At 50.3% G+C, this 17410-nt stretch overlaps 1 protein-coding gene across 3 annotated transcripts in view; it reads right to left on the bottom strand.

Annotated features, from left to right (window-relative positions):
* Positions 1 to 1621: 1621 nt before the first annotated feature.
* The window catches only part of ctnnbl1 (catenin, beta like 1), an 82652-nt gene continuing 66863 nt past the window's right edge, over positions 1622 to 17410 (bottom strand). For all 3 annotated transcript variants that reach the window (XM_035383238.1, XM_035383239.1, XM_035383241.1), the window contains 3 exons: positions 10952 to 11089; positions 7892 to 7964; positions 1622 to 1908 (listed from right to left, as the gene is read on the bottom strand). In XM_035383238.1, the coding sequence (XP_035239129.1) occupies positions 1820 to 1908; positions 7892 to 7964; positions 10952 to 11089 (300 nt within the window). In that variant the 3' untranslated portion in view covers positions 1622 to 1819. The remainder of the gene's footprint in view (positions 1909 to 7891; positions 7965 to 10951; positions 11090 to 17410) is intronic.

The following is a 17410-nucleotide window of genomic DNA, read 5'->3' as shown; positions in this document are numbered from 1 at the left end:
CCACCGAGCAGCTCCACTGGAGGAAGAGAACATTTTTTTAGCCAATTAAATCAGGGGATGATGAGGTGGCAAGTTTTTGCGAGAGCCAGATCTGGAATTTTAGCCAGGACACTGGGGAACCCCCTACTCGTTGCAAATAGTGTCATGGGATCTTTAATGACCACATTGAGTCAGGACCTCGGTTTAACGTCTCATCCGAAAGACGGCATCTCCTACAGCACAGTGTCCCCATCACTGCACTGGGGCATTGGGGTTTATTTGACCAGAGGGAAGATTGCCCTCTACTGGCCCACCAACACCACTTCCAGCAGCAACTCAGTGTTCCCTGGTGGTCTCCCATCCGAGTACTAACCTAGCCCCCACTTGCTTAGCTTCAGCCAGTCGGCAGGAGCAGAGTGCGTGGTGGTATGGCTGCTGGCCAGCAGCCTAAACAACTAGCAGTTTGCCTGTGCCAGCGAAATCTGAACTGTTCTCCCAATGCACTCAGTGTACTCAATGTGAACAGCAAACATACTCAACATGTACTCAGTGTATCCACAAGGCATACCAAGTGCGTATCCCGAGCATACTGTATGTACTCAATAGCGTATTAGGTGAGCACACAGCTCAGTTAGTCGGCCACGGACTTGCTTCCGCTCGTTTGCGTGTAACTTCCTTATTTGATGGAGGACCGCCTCGGTGCAGAAACAGGTCTAAGAGTGGAAGGATGTTCCCACTTGGGAGACAAAAGTGTTAGAAAGCCTAGATGTACCAAAAGCTCCATTTCAGAGGGAAACTGGCATCTTCTCCTGGCCCAGTCAAGCATTTTGTCACCTTCAGCCAACCCTAATAGCTGCTGCATTGTGTGATTAATATACAGGTAATTTCATTGTAGGCCAAGTTTATTTTGAAGAATCTACCATGTCATTTGCACACTATGTTCATCATAGCAACTTTATATATAGAGACACTTTTATTTTGGTTGCAAATGATGTCTGTATATTTTCTGTCTGAGCCTCATAGGTACATATCTACATTAAGAGCGTGCCCTCCACTAGATTCCTGTTCCTGTTTCTACTGCAACGCAAGACGCCTTCCATTTAGGTCAGAGACAATACTCTGCTCAACATATGAAACTTTTATTCAGGATAATCCTTCCTCTCTATCCATTACTAAAAGGATGCAAAGCGTGGTTGGACCGCAGTCAATGACCAAAAGGTGACCGCAACATGCACACTTCATACCACAGAGGGTGGAAATGTAGTGCAACGTTTAGGGAACTGCATCTACGAGGTCTCTGGTTCGAAGGGTGCTGGTGTTCCCTTGGGAAAGGTACTTACTCTGAGCTGCCTCGGCATAATGAGCATGTTATGTTTTATCCACGTAAAATTAGCGTCTACGTTTAGCTACGTGGCTGAGGATAAATGCACGCATTAAAAATGACACCATAACCTCCCAGTCGGTTAGAAAAAGATCTTCCACACGCAAAACGTGGACCAGTGTAAAAGACGACTGAATTTGTATGTTTGCCTTAAAATAAAAACACCTACTTGGCCCTATGCTTCAACAATATTAACAAACATTTATTTTAAAAAGGTCATTTACATAACAGGGCAAAAAAATTAATCTGAGTACGGCAGTCTTAAAAAAAGGAAATGTTACCCCAAAGTTTAATTCTTTGAGTGGAAAAATCCTGAGGTTTTAAACAGGTCTTTTTTTTTTTTTTAACAGGGTGTTAAACGTGGTGTCCCCTGGACCGCTATCCCACAATCCCAGGGAACCCCATCTCCCGGAGGGTGTGGGGGGGTGGGGGTGTAAGTTGGGGGAGGTTGGAATGGGCCTAGAAGCACTCCAGCAGGTCCATGATTCTCTTCTGTTCGCTCTCCTTGAACTCCTCGCTCTTTCCGTCGCCGATGTTCTCTGCGTATTCTGAAATACAAAAAACACACACAATAAAAAAAACTGGGTGATCGAGAGATTCAGAAAACTGGGTTCGGTGCAGAATTCAATCAAATCTTTATATATATATATATATATTTTTTTTTTCCACTTCTGGCTTCCATTTCCCTAAAGAGAATCGCTTCGCAAATCTGCAAATCAAAAGTGGAGTAAATGTGTTTTTCCCCAGCAGCAGTCAGGCCTTCCTGCTTCCTGCTCTGCTCAGTGAGCTGCTGAGTAATCTGGGGGGGGGGGGGGGGGGGGGGGGGGTGAGTATCAGAGTGCGTGAGAGAGCAACGTGTGAGGGTGTGTGTGTGGGCGTCTGCAAACGAGCACATAAGCCTGTGAGCATTTGCGTGTGTGTGTGGGTGTTTGTGCGTGTGTGTGTGTGAGTGCGTCAGTCAGTGGGTTTACATAATGTTTGAAAAAGTCGATTTATTGTTTTAGTCCGGCTAAAATTGTACTTTTAAAAATCGCGTAAACATTGCAGTCCGACTGAAATCGTACTAAGTCGATTTTTTTAGAGTCGGACTAACATACCTAGATAATGCGGTTGGGGGTGGATTTACGACGGCATGTACACGCTTCAATAGGCCAAAAATTGGCCTAGGCGTTCTGCGCATGTTCCATAATTTACATAGCAACTATACGCTCACGGTGGCCAAGCAGAATCGATAACGTTTCAGAAAATATATAACTTTAAAAGATTTGATTCCATCTTCTCCTGGGACTTTTGCCGTTTACTGAGGGTGTGACAGAAAATTTTGGAGCCGCTGACTATAATGGAATGTTTTTCACATTTACCGTTCGATTGAGCAAGTACCATTCAAAGTACATTTTTATGGGTTAGTGCTGTCCGATTGTGCTAGCTACTTCAGGTTAACCTTGTACGGCGATCAATAAAGGCTAACAGCACAGTACCACTTAATTATTGTCACTTCTATCACCACTGCAATGAACTAAAAAAGGCGACAAATGACCAAAAGCACATTTTTGGACGGACGAGGAGACCAACTTCATGCTATCACAACTAAAGGAGTTAAATATCCTAAAATACATGGATGGAAGACAAACGCGAAATGGCGAACTATTCAAAAAAGTTGCGACAAAATTGGAGGAAGCAGGATTTATAAGAAGCCTTCGTCAGACACACCTCAGTCAATAAATCGATTCTTTCCGAGTCATATATACTGGGACGACGACAATGATCCAATTAAATCTCATCTTTGGCCAAATCGAGCTATTAATATATATGTCGATTTCAACTGTGCATGTAAACGGAGTGACAGTCCATGTGAAGGCGAGTTGGTGCGTGTGCATGTGCATCTGCGTTTGCGTGCGAGTGAATATGTATGTGTGTGTTAGGGTATGTGTGTGTGGTGGGGTCAGGGAGTGTGCACTATTTCCATGGTCAATAAGACCGTGTACTCAAATACTCGAGCTCTGAAGCCGTTATAACAGCAGTAGAACCCAGAGCAGGGACATCGGCCAGACCCTTTCAGTGGACCCGCCCTCCAGAGAGTCTCGCCCTATCAGAACGGGCCGTGTGTTTCAGCCCGTTCCCATTACCGGCAGCACAAACAGCAATGGGGGACCCTCCTCTGTGTTCTGGAGGTTTAGAACATGAGGAAACAGCGAGTCTTGGCAGGCCGCTTGCTCGTGTGAGCGTGAGATGAGTCTTCACACGGGTTCGACAACGAGGTCTCTGAAGGGGCTTCAGCAACAGCAGGACTGAAGTGGGATTTCTCGTGACCCCCCCCACCCCCCGCACCCCCACCCCAGCTCCCCCCCATGCAGCCTCTCGGAAGGAGAGGCACGCGAGCATGAAATAGCACAGGCGTTACTCGTGAAAGCGAGCCCACTTGTGAGTCAGACGCTGACAGCCGTTGCCGCGGCGGTGCCCAGGTAACGATCGCCGGGGATTAGAACACTAAGCCGGAATGGATGGAGGAGAAGACACGGGGATAAACCCCGATGAGAAAAGAGAAGGGAGAAATAAACGGATAAACCCCGATGAGAAAAGAAGAGAAGGGGGAAGAGAGGAGAATACGGGGCCTAAAGGAAAGGCAGAATCCTCGGAAAGGAATGTGCTCACTAAGACCCAGACGACGCTCCCTGGCGAGTCGGCGGTTTCCATCGATGCTCGCCGCGCCCAGCCTTCCCGCCGTGCGCACCAAACGCCAATCAACACCCTCCGGGCGGCTGCACCAAACCGCATCTAACGCATACCGCCTGGGAACCGGGAATCCTCCTCGGGGGACCACGCCTACTCGTTAAGCAGGCACACGCACCTGGAGCGCATCACTAATCAGTCCAGGCATCTAAAAGTGTGTTCTCTTCCCAGCAGGGGTCTGTGACCGAAGGATTCATAACCCCAGAGAGAGAGAGAGAGGAAGTTACCAGCAAGGAAAAAACTGAAAAGCTCTTTGCAATTTTGTTTATTTTTGTCTTTGTTATATTTGTTTGTTGTGTTAGTTTATTATTTTGTTTACCTGGATCCCGTGAGGGGTGAAAAGCTCTCGCTCTCTCTCTCTCTCTGGTGAATTAGAAAATAAATACCGGAATATTCCGGAATTCTTGCATCCCCCTGTGTCCGACTCTTCTGTCCACCAAAGGGGTGTGTCGGGGCGTGCGACACCGCCCTTTCCTGTAAGAGGGGGGTGTCGTATTTATACCGCGACGGGCAGTCGGTTAAGCGCGTTAACGCTGCGCAAGCAACTTGTTTGCTCGCAATAAGCAGGCAGCGAGACGGGGAACGGGGTCCGAGCGGCTGCCGGTTCGAATCCCGCGGAGGGACCTCGCTGTGCCCCGCGTACAAAGCACCGAACACAAACACCCAACCGCAGGAGACGCGGCAGTCGGCGAGTGTGAAGTTATGCAACGTGGGCTCGGGAAGCGTTTCCTCAGCTTAGAAAAGACAGAAACGCCGACAGCAGCACATTTCCACGGAATACAAACACGTGCGCGCGTAAAATATGACACGAGAGGATCCCAGAGCGCAGGCAGTGAATAAATTATGAGCGCGGAGAAGCGTGTTGTTCTACGCACCTACGCAGAAACCGGCTACGCTTTTATCACCCCTGGCACCTCTGGCAGGGTAATGGGCCAACTTCCCCCCCCCCCACCCCAATCCCCACACCCCCTAGTTTCCTCCGCATCTCCCTCGAAAGCCAGCCCCAACATGTGATCCCATCTAACCCTCTCTGCTTTCCCCCATCTGAACAAACTGGGAAAACACACAAAACGGCCGGACTGTCCGCTCTTCTTTCAGTGAAGACGAGAACTGGAAACTGCGTGCTTTTCATAGCACATCTATGGCATGTTTCAGCACTTTCCAAAAATACATGCAACCGCTCCTTCTATTCTTTTCCCAGTTCAATAAACGGAGAAGTGCACACACTTCAAACGCTTGCGGTTGCGTGTAAAAGCGCACGCAGGCAGCAGCGTGGGGCGTACACGCACACCCGTCAATGACAGTACGCATCTCCCGCCATCCTCCTCCACAGGCAGGGGATCTGCCGTCCTCTGGCTGAGTTCTGACCCTCCTGATGGCCCGCAGGTTCTGCACTTTCCCCATGGCCCTCTGGTGCAGAGCCCCTACCTTCAACTCTGTCCAAACCAGCCGTGTTCAACACCAAACATTCTCACTGCCAGCTGGGCTCTGTGAGGCAGCACTGCCATCGACACGGCTGCAGTCACACACTTTGCATCCAAAATATGAGACGTGAGAATTTAGCAAATTCTCGGTTTTGCTTTTGTTTTTTTAACACTGAGAGGTCAAGGGCAGAAGAACAATTATTGCCCAACTTTAAGCGTTCAGCTTGCAGGGGAAAAAAACAATTGTGTGAGTGAAAGGGGGACTGTATAGCTGTTCAGATATACCAAGGTCTCAACTGTATTCATGTCAACAGACTTCCAGCATGTAACTGTGGCCACATTGTTTTCATTTGAGAAAATTTTCATCATTTTGACACCTGAAATGATACAAGCAACACCAGGCACCATGTCCTTCATGAACTCTTGACCAAACAAAATCAGGGAAAGTCTTTTAAGAGGAAAACATGTGGATACCACCAGCCACAAAGCAACATTATGCATTCTGGGTTTTGAGATGCCCTTGCATCTACCAGCCCACGCTTCAGCCCGTACAAACATAAAAGAACCCTGGGTTTCAGATTCAAATGCCTTTTTACAGACTGGGGAAAATAAGAACACTGTGCTCTGCTAAGATGTGACATAAGTGGTAATATGAGGATCGGGTGTCAGTCCCCTTTATAAAAAATCCCTTTTAAGAGGATGATGGGAGTTGAAATCAATTATAGCGCTCAAATTTGGATTCAAGCAGGCAAACCACAGAAATGCAGAGGGAGGGAATCTGCGGTTGGTCCTGCGTTAACGCGGCGGCGATTGCATTCATCACCCGACGAAGACGCCGCCGAGGTTGAAGGATGAGGAAGCGCGCTCGGCGTGGCTGCAGCTGAAGGACGGGTCCGACCGCGCGGCGCTCAGCTTCACAACACGCTCCCGCCGCCGCGACTGACAAACGGCTCTCTACCCGCACGGCTCCGCGCCGCCGCCGCCGAGACCGCCACTCCACACCCACCGCGGGAAAGCACCCCCGCCGCCAAATCGCCTTAATCCCCTCTGCCAAACAAATAACTACCCAACGAGTCACAGGGAAAATGTGAGGGGAGGACGACAGAGGATGAGAAGAAATGGAGGGATGAGAAAGGAGGAAAGGATGCTGCTGACGGCCGCTTCGCAGATGGGCTTTTACTGCTGCGGTTCGTGTTCGACAAACGGCCGCTCCGCCTGACAAGATCCCGGATCGCCCGGGTGCGGTGCCAGGCGGAACACGAGCGGGAAGGAACAGGAGCGAGGAGGAGCAGGGGTGGGGAGGAACAGGAGTGAGGAGGAGCAGGGGCGGGGAGGAAGAGGAACGAGGACGAAGAGGAACGAGGAGGAAGAGGAGCGAGGGGGAACAGGAGCGGGGAGGAAGAGGAGCGAGGGGGAACAGGAGCAGGAAGGTGCACAGCCTGACTCGTTCTGAGCAGTGGAACAGGAGCGGGGAGGAGCAGTGAAAGGACAATAACGCAAGAACAAGAACAAACACCCAGCCTACGAGAGGTGTGAACACCCCTTTTTAAAAGGGCCCAAAACCAAGCTTCTGAAACCCTCTATAAAATGTGTGGGGTGCACTGAGATCGTTATCCTGCTCGCTGCAGTTGCTCTGTTCAGAATGGACCAGGTGGAATGGGAGGGTTCACCAGCTGTCCCCTTCTTTTCTTCAGCAAACCACCACATTTTGAGCCACTTCTCTCTCCGTAGCTCATCTTCCTGGACATTTTATCGTCTTCGAAAATACTCCCAACGGAACAAGAATGCTATTAAAGGACTATAAAAACAAGAGGAAATGTAGCAGGGGAAAACTGGGTATCAAAGTCGACCGACAGCCACCTGTCAGCGAGCTCTCAAGTGTGGTAAACAGGCTTGATTAGACCGTTGGCGCACTTGTTAATCAAGGGAAATCAATTAAAACCGGTTGAGACCAGTGAGAGAGGTTTGCCTGTCCCATCTAGCTCACCAACCGCCTCTGGTCGTTACCGAAAATCTCGCAAATGGTGGTTCACATGCAGTCATGCTGTAGATGCATAGAATGCGATCATTAATAAAACTTCTGCTTGGCCAGCAAGTAGACTGCCATTGATGATGTCATGCGCACATCATTCTTCTTCCTGTATGAGAACCTATTGCTTTCGCACTGGATGCGAACCGTGCCGCAGTTTGACAGGAATCCTTCTCAGACCGCCTCGCGCAGGGAAACTCGAGTATGGTTCCCTCGGTCTGCTCCTGGGTTTGGAAAAAGTCTTGCACGTTACCAAATTTGGAGGCAAAACGTTTCTGGATTTGGAGTGAACTACCAGTGTGAAAACCACTTACTGTAAGACAGCAGATAGAGCTGGGGGGGACTCACCTCTCATGATGTGCCGGACCACTTTGACGGAGCCTCCTCGTAGGTTTAAGATCTGATGAACTCTCTGCTGCAGCTGTGGGGGGGGGGAAAGAGAGAGAGAGAGAGAGAGATTGAGAGTGAGAGACAGAGAGGGCAGGGGCGGTAGACAGATGGGGAGGAGGGAGCGAGAGACAGGGGAGGGAGAGGGGGGGCAGGGGGAAGGAGAGAGAGATGTGAAGGAGGGAGGGAGGGAAATGGAGGGGAAGGGAGAGGGTAAGGCAGGGGCATGGGGGGGGGGATGTTTGCATTCTAAGTCTCTCTGGATAAGAGCATCTGCTAAATGACAGAACAACATTCTTGTGGATGAGGCATCAAGTAGCATTATGCTACCAGCATAGTATGCAGTTTCCACAGATAGCCGAAAGTTACATTCACTGTACCCCTTGAAATTCCCTCGTCCTAGCCTATTCCCTTTAAATACAGATATATAAACCAAACTTTTGCTTCCTGATGTATGGTTTATGTAATGAGATGCAGTTATTCTGACACATGATTGTATCACAAACACGCTCACCCTTTTACCTTACCCAGTGTCCACACTTCAATGGACTGTGCATGAATACATTTTAAGTAACATTACACATACACATAAAATGGGTATAATTGTGTCAAAACATTTATTTAGTTCTCATATTTTATGTGCGCAAAATATAAAAGGTACAAAGATGTGCGGAAAGCAGGGTGTTCTGGGTAATGCTAAGGTCTGGCTGTCATTCAGCAGGGGGCTGAGGAAGCCACATTATGCGCTGGGGAAGTAAAACAAATCGGGAGTGTCGTTTCATTCCGGGAGCGTTGAGTCAATCGTTCGGAGAGCTCCCAGAAGGCCGCGGGAAGGGGAGGGGTGGGCGTGGGGGGCTGTAGGCTTCAGTTTGGAAGAAAAGCCGCTCGCGGTAAAGGCTGCATTTTAATATCGGAGGTTCGGTGATGGATGCCCTTGGAGACAGAACGGCAGGCCTGCCAATTCATCATGCAGGAGGAGGCAGGTACACCGCCATCGCTAGCTCCGCCCCCTGTAAGGCTTCGCGCTCGTAGCCTGAACCGCCATCGCTAGCTACGCCCCCTGTACTGCTAGTGCTCGTAGCCTGAAGCGCTATCGCTAGCCCAGCCTCCAGTACTGCTCGCGCTCACAGCCAGAACCACCACCGCCAGCTCCGCCCCCAGTACTGCTAGTGCTTGTAGCCAGAAGCGCTATCGCTAGCCCAGCCTCCAGTACTGCTCGCGCTCACAGCCAGAACCACCACCGCCAGCTCCGCCCCCAGTACTGCTAGTGCTTGTAGCCAGAAGCGCTATCGCTAGCTACGCCCCCAGTACTGCTAGCACTCGTAGCCTGAAGCGCTATCACTAGCCCAGCCTCCAGTACTGCTCATGCTCACAGCCTGAGCCGCCATCGCCAGCTGCTCCCACTGCTCCCCGCGGACAACGCCTTCTCCAGGAATGCAAACAGCCGTATGCGTAGGGAATACTAAATGAGCATTCCCGGGGATCTAAGGAATGAAGTGTGAGAGTTTGCGCCCTATTTTCCTGCCGGCGCATGGCGGTCGCGAAGCGGAATTTTCGCGAATTTTGACGCTCGCCGCGCGCCGAAGTGGCGGAAGAAGTGTTGCTGGGTGACGCATCAGTGAAGCGCACTGCAAACTCGGTGTTAGCGCAGTCTGTGATTGACAGCTTCCCCGTCCGCCTGCTCAGACCAGGTCTTAGGTGCAGGCCAGAGCCCAGCGTATGGCGAGTTGCTCATTTCCAAAGCAATGCTCGCAGGTTCACAGCCAATTCATCAAAAGCCAATCAACAGTTTTCGTGGATCTAACTTGCTGTCCAATTTGACTTTGATGCAAATCCCCCAAGCAGGAAAAATGCATACTTTGCATTTATTGCTCATTATCTTTTCTTGTTTTAGAACGCTAATTCCGTTTTTTAATTGTTTATGGCCGTTCTTATACTGCACTGTGGTCCCAGGGTACTGCATTCTGTTCTTTTTCTTAAACCCGTCAGTAATGAGAAGAATGACAATAAACGCAACGAATGACAATGAACTTGAACAACCTTTTCATTTTACGTGACCGTAGATAAAATGATAACTACACGCAAGCTACACGCATGAACTGCATTAGTTCTCTCTGTGTACAGTTAGGAACCCTAAAAATAAAAATTCACGCTTAGGAAAACGTCTTCCTTCGCACGTTTCTCTTGGGAGAAGCTTCTTCTAATGAGTACATTCGCTGTCTTCCATTGCAGTGGTAGACTATTGAAATTCACAGTAAGCCAGGCCACAACGCGCACGGCTCTTAAAGGGAATGAAAAGAGGTCATCTGATTGGCCGTGATGGAATAATAATATATTCAGCCTGATCCAGCCCATTTCCCACCTGTGCCGTGCACCGTGAACTGTGCAGTGGCTGCCTCTGGCCACTGAAATGACAAGGTTCAGTAGCCACGCCCAGTTCTCCCATGTTCTGCACCAATGACTGTGCCCGTGCGCGGTGCGACATTGATTCCAGAAAACAGAGGTCTTTATGTTTATTTTCATTGTGCAGGAGAGGGGGGGGGGGGGGGGTGTCATTTTGAAGGAGGGTGCATTATGACACCACAGCGAGAAGAAAATCCCGACCAATCGCACAGATCCTCTCCTCACGTTTGCGTGTTAATCCCAAATCCTCTTCATTCAGGTCTTAATCAGTATGCAGCGGCTCTGGCTGGCTGGGTTCTCTGCATACGATTTGGAGATCAAGGTTGGAGCGTGTGTGTGAATGCATCTGGGTGTCTGTGGGTATGTATGCATGTGTGTGCTTCTGTGTGTGTGTGTGTGTGTGTGTCAGTGCATGTGTTTCGTGTGTGTGTGCGTCTGTGTGTGTGTGTGTGTGTGTGTGTGTATGTGTGTGAAACTGAGGAAGAGGCTGGTGTCTGACTTATTAATCACTGTAGTTAGACCACAGGGCTGCGACAAACCGCTACAACCCCAGCCGCACCCCCCCCCCACCCCTCAATCCCCCAACCCCGCCCCCACAACCCCATCCCCACCCCTGACCTGGGGGATGCCGGAGTTGCTGATCTCCACCATGATGTAGCACAGCAGCTGCAGGACGAAGAGCCCGGCGTCCAGCCGCCGCAGGTAGAACTCATCCTCCATGGCGTCGTCGATGATCTCACCACGGCGCACCATGTCCTGGGGAGAGGGGGAGAGAGAGAGAGAGAGCGAGAGAGCATGAGAGAGAGAGACACGAAGGAAACCAATTCAGGAAAACGTCTTGCTCTGAACAGTATAAAATTACAGAGAATGAGAGAGAGCACGGTTACCAAGAGAACACAATACATGCTGTGTACAACAGGTCGGGCAGGCACAGAGGTGCACTACTCTCACATGTGTGGAAATCGGAAAACAGGTTTGACTGAATGTAATATCAAACAGGACGCAGCAATCGATTTGAGCGCAGGAAACAATGTGATGGTCCAAACATAGCACCAGGGTCAAGGAGCAGACTGAACACAGACTTAATGGTGGTTATTTTTTAAATAGTATGTCATTGAATAAAGGCATAAGTATCTAATACCCATCTTATACCTGATGCTTACCTGGTGTTGCTGTTGCTAATATTCTACATAAACGATGCTGCTTCGGCAATGCTATACGTAAGTGTCGTTAGGGACGGAGGAAGAGAGGGATGGGGGGGGGGGGGGGAGGGAGAGAGATTGAGAGACCGGTTAATTCTGTTTTGCATTCGAGTTCAAGCTGACCCCATCCGGTCGATGGGAACCCGTTTGACGATCAATCTGCAGGTCGATTGGCCAGCGAGCGGAGCGTGCCGACGACCGTCGGCATGCGCACGCCTTCCGGCTGGCTATCGATCCTTACGCCCGGACCTCTCCATCGACGCCACGCGCCGTCGATGAGCCCGCGGGTGTCCTTAATCATCGTTACCAACGGAAACGCATAACCTGTCACGCACCCTAATACATACAGGCACCGAATTAACGTCTCTCTCTCTCCGGCCCGAAATCTGCGCCAAAAACAGGAGGCCGGCCACGCCTCCCCGCACCCCACCTCCTCCATCTTCCTCCTCCTCCTCCTCCTCCTCCTCCCAGGCGTGTTCGCACGGCTTGCCGCTTTCTGACGTCCGTTTACGAGCTCTCTGAGCGTCCCGAGAGGAGTCGGGTTCGGCGCTGTAATCCTCCGGAGCGGGGGTGAGGACTGCGGAGGCCGGCGGGGCGGAGGGTTCGTGACGGCGACGCCCGATTAACTGCCGCCGGGGGAGGGGGCGGGCCGGGGCGCGGCGCAAATCCCCCGCCGACGCCGGCAGCCCGGAGGAGGCGCATCGATACTAATTAGGGTCCGGGGACCGAAGCGCGACGCAGTCCGACAGGAAACGATAACCGTTGAACCCCTCACCTCCAACAAGGAGTACAGGAACGAGCTCAGGCCCCAGAGAGAGAGAGAGAGTGCCCCGCAATCATAAAAAAGTTTTGAGAAAGTAAAAAAAAACAACATTTTAAAAAATTGGATAGCACTAATAACAGCTTTAATTACTTCTCAACAGAGCAATAACTGCATTATACTTACAATATACACTGATACACTGTGTTAGGGTTAGGCGCGATCCCACCTCAATCTGTAACCCTATCTGCTTCTACCCTGACTGAATAACAATTTCTAAAATGCTGTCTTAAAAAAAAAAAAAAATTTTTTTTAAAGAGGCTGTTCCCAGCTTGAAAAATTGTTGAAATGAAAACTGGGGTTAGACTGTTCAGAAAGCGTATTATTCCGTTATTGAGCGAAGGCCAGTAGCACAGTGCGCCATCGTTATAAATAATTTGTAAGTGAGCGTGGTTATGGCGGAAGACATAACGACACATAAAACGCAATCCTAAAATGCGCCATAACGCACAGGATCACGACCGGCTCAACCCCCCTGAGGGGGGGGAAAAAAAGAAAAGAAACTGCAGACACGATAAAGAGGGATTAAACAACAGCGTCGCAGATCGCTAACAAAGGAGTTTAAAAATCACACAAAAATCAGCGACCCTCAATCACCATAAGCATGCAGGCTAAAGCTTTCACATTCACAGCCCCAAAACCACCCCCCTCCCCCCTTCTTCAAACATCAGTGCCATTAAACCCCCCCCGTCCCCCCGTCCCCCTCCCGGGCGGGGTTATGGACGCCGCTGCCCGCGTGTTTGCATTCGCGCCCATAAAAGTGCCGAGCGTGTGACAACACCGTTAAGGTGGTTACAGATGTCCGCCGCGGCGGCGACGGCTGCCGGCGGTACTTACTCCGGGACCCCGGCGCCCTCGCCCGCCGCCGCGCCGCCGTGCCCGCGTCGCCGCGGTAACTGCCCGCCTCGGGTGCCCGTAAATTTCCCCCCGCCCCCCTCTCCCTCTCTCTCTCCCTCCCCCCCCCCCCACTCCCACCCAGACGAAAAGATACTGCAGGGAGAGGGATGGGGATGAGACAGAGAACACCCCTCACACACACACACACACACACAACCGCCCCCCGCCCCCACTCGAGACCCACGTACGCGACCGTTAAAAATAAAGGAGCGCGGCCTACGCTCGCTGCGACCGCAGCTCGGTTCTTCTCCGTACCGAGCCCTCGCCGTTTGAAATCGGTCACATTTCCTTACGGTTCTCTCCCGCTCTCTCGTTTCCTTTCGTTTCTTTGCCCGTTGTATAACCCGGGGCCTGCAGCGAGCCGACTCGTTTCAGAACGAGGACTCGACCGACAGCCTCAGTCCGCACGGAGACGTGAGCACCGCAGTGACACAGAGGATACGCAGGACAGTTATTTCTGGATTTCGCTCACGCCTGATAACTTCACTGATGTTGCCTGTTCTGTGATATGCCCTAAAACCTGGGTTTTTAACAGGGGGGGGTCAGATGACCCCCAGGGGTCCTTAAAGGTACTGAAGGAGGTCCCTGGCCCACTGAGGCACAGATAGGATCCCTCCACCCCTCTTTATGATAGCCATTTCCAACCATTCCCAGCCCCCAATGGAAATCTGGCAAATCCCACCAGGTCAGTAATCTTTATAAAAGCTTTTCTTAAAACCCTTTCGATTTCTGATGGGGGGTCTCCTGGATGCCTTTGAGTCTAGCAGGGGGTCTCTGGACCGGAAAAGGTTGAAAATCCCAGCTCTATATAAAAAAAAATACATAAAGATGAAGACTACTGATCTGAAAAATAGTTGGGTTTCATTTTTTTTAAAGACACAAGTTCAATGATCGTGACAAATCGAACGGTCCAAGTCTTCGCCAACTCGGATTTTAAAAATAGAAATCGCATTCACCTGTAACTGCTATTGTCTTGCACCAAAGAGACGGAAGTCTTAACGCTCCTGCGGAGGAACTACTGAACAAACACTCCTCAGACGACGGGTTTAAAAACAGAACGCGTTAATTGAAATGGCGCTTCTCGCCGCAGAAGAGCCGGGGTGTAAACCGTGAGCTCATCCGTCGGAGGTGGGGGGTCGGAGGGGGGAGACGGACTGGGGGCGGGCGGCTCCAAAGTAAACTTTGTCTGCACTGAATCTGCGTCTGTTTTTGGCTGCGAGTTTGCTCGACGCAGGTATTAAACATCCCTTTCACGTGGAGAAAAATGCTCCCCCTGTTCCTCCGTGCTCGTAAATTCTTTTGATTTGAGCCTAGATTTATTAGATTCCCCCCCCACCCCCCCAAAAAGCGTGCAGAGGATGCAAGCTTTGCTGATCACTGCGAATGAAGGAAAAAAAAAAAAAACACCAGCCGGTAAATATAAAGCAATATAAACTCGAGCTCTTTGCCCTCCAAAACATATCAACAAATGCTGATGGATAAATCCCATTTTCTATTTTTTTTGTTTTATTTAAAATTCAAGAAATACATAACAAGAAAAAATCTCTGAGGTTACTTCAGAAGTTGGTGAAATAACTCGTATGGGAGGCCTGAGTGTGTGGGCTCAATGGCCAACTGATGCCCTTTCAGGAACCTGCCGCCTGAAACGCTGCTCCCTGCTGGCAGTGGGAAGAAAACATTTCTGATTTACATTCAGTGTCCAGTGTCTAGACAAACCTGACCTGTGCTTATTTTCCCTTTATTTAACTGGGAGCCCCAACCAGGAACTCTTGTCTTCGTTCACAGTGATACCCAGAGCAATCAAAGTGGGTGGAGCCTACAAGGAACTGTGCAGCCAATCAGATGTAAGGGTCGATTAGGTGGCCGGATGTAGAGAGCCACATTTTTGCAGGAATTTTGGCCAGGACAGCAGGGTCAACACCCCTACTCTTCTGAAAACTTATTTAACGGCCGCAGTGAAAGAAGACCTCAGTTTGCCCCAAGGACAGATGGGACATGAAATCTGTAAAGCCTCTAAGAACTGCAACACAGGAGAGAGGGAGAGAGAGAGAGAGGGGGGGAGAGACAGAGAGAGACGGAGTGAGAGAGACGGAGAGACAAAAAGAGTAGGAGGGAGAGAGAGACACAGAGAGAGAGAGAGAGAGAGAGAGAGAGAGAGAGAGAGAGAGAGAGATTGAGAGTGAGAGAGATTGAGAGAGATCACCGCAGCCCCACTTTATTGGGCCCTTTGTCTGTTATCGATGGCTCCTAGCTGCCCCGCATTGACCGCGGAGCCGGCTCTCAGTAAGACGTGTGACCTGGCTACCCCCGGCTTTTCAGCAGCGACTTGGCGGGCCCTCGTAGGGGAATTAATCTCCCGCCCATCGGATATGGATCCTGGAGCCGCCCCCTCCCCCACCCCCCCCCCAGTCTATTACCGGCGCCAGCCTTATCAGAGCCCGTCCATCTGCCCGAGAGCAGCCCCACTGGCACCCACAGCCCCAGGCCCAGCGTTCACAGTGCCCGCGGGCTGGGAGAGCGTTTCATTACCAAATCACTCTCTATCTCTCCTTTCCTTCTGTCTCACTCTCTCTGTCTCTCTCTCTGTCTCCCCTTTCCTCTCTCTCTATCTCTCTCCTTTCCTTCTGTCTCACTCTCTGTCTCTCTCTCTGTCTCCCCTTTCCTCTCTCTCTATCTCTCTCCTTTCCTTCTGTCTCACTCTCTCTGTCTCCCCTTTCCTCTCTCTCTCTCTCTCACTCTCCCCTTTTTTCTCTCTCTCTCCTTTCCTTCTCTTTCTCTCCCCTTTCCTCTCTCTCTCCATTCTTTCTCTCTCCCCTTCTTCCTCTCAAATTTCAAATATCAAATTCAAATGCTTTATTGGCATGACATATTTAAAAATATATATTGCCAAAGCGTAGTGATAACAGTAATTAACTACAGTAAGAATATATAATTAAAAAGAAAAAAGAAGACAAGCAGCTCCTCTCTCTCTCTCCCTCATCTTTCCTCTCTCTCCTTTCCTTCTCTATCTCTCTCCCCTATCCTATTCCTCCCCTTCGTCACCCTCATCCTCTTTTTCACCTTTACCACACCTTTCTCTTTTCACCCTCCTTTCTCTCCCCCCTTTCTCTCTCCCGTCCTCTTTTGCTCTCCCTCTCTCCATCTCGCTCTCCCCTTCTCTCTTCCTCCGCTTTGTTTCACTCACCCGCATTCACCTTTACCACACCTTTCTCTTTTCACCCTCCTTTCTCTCTCCCCCCTTTTGCTCTCCCTCTCTCCATCTCGCTCTCCCCTTCTCTCTTCCTCCGCCTTGTCTCACTCACCCGCATTCACCTTTACCACACCTTTCTCTTTTCATCTCCCTCTCCCTCTGAACGACCTCGTCTGTCTCTCACACTTTCCCTCGCTCTCTCTCTCCTACCCCACCCCCGTCAGCGTGCTAACCACTGATTGATTGTCAGACGGATTGCAAACGAACGGATGGAGTTAGCTTCACCTCGAATGCAAAACAGAATGAACCGCTCATTGTGTGCCTCCCTCTCTTTGTTGACAGCCTATGCTTACTGCACAAACTAGGCTTGGCGTTCATGGCTATGGATAACCGATACCCATAATGAATGAGAATTGTACCTTATCGGACCTGTGTTTTGTAGCTGTGCCAGTGACCTTCAGTACGCACTTATACGTCGCTTTGGATAAAAGCGTCTGCCAAATAAATGTAATGTAATGCAGCTCTGTCTCCACTGGCCCCCTGATCTCAGTGGGAGCACAGCCTGTCCTCATTGGACAGCCAGGTCTGCCTGTGACGTCCAGTTTCTACGGCCAGGCTGCGCTCACTGTGTCCGCACGCTGTCACTGCTTTTCTCAGATAGTTACCAGCCGCCATAGTCGAATAAGCTCTTTTTAGGGCCAAATCACACTCAAATCTTGTGTTGAGTTTGTGTGGTTTTGTTCCAATAAGTGCTAAGTAGTTTTTTTTTTCACTGATAATGTGATTTGGTCCAGTTCTTTGAAATAATGCAGGGCAGCCCTGAGGCTGATTGGTGTTAGTAGTGTTCAGTCTCTGTAAGGGAACTGAGCCTGAGCACTAGCAGGCTGAGAGGACTCCTCGGTGTTCAGCTCTCGGCATTGCGGGGCTTGGTAACGACACGATTACGACAATGACAGCGGGTCTCTCAC

This window comes from Anguilla anguilla, chromosome 11 (assembly GCF_013347855.1).
Source record: "Anguilla anguilla isolate fAngAng1 chromosome 11, fAngAng1.pri, whole genome shotgun sequence".
NCBI lineage: Eukaryota > Metazoa > Chordata > Actinopteri > Anguilliformes > Anguillidae > Anguilla > Anguilla anguilla.
The sequence above is the reverse complement of the archived record's forward strand: the minus strand, read 5'-3'. Positions and strand labels throughout refer to the sequence as shown.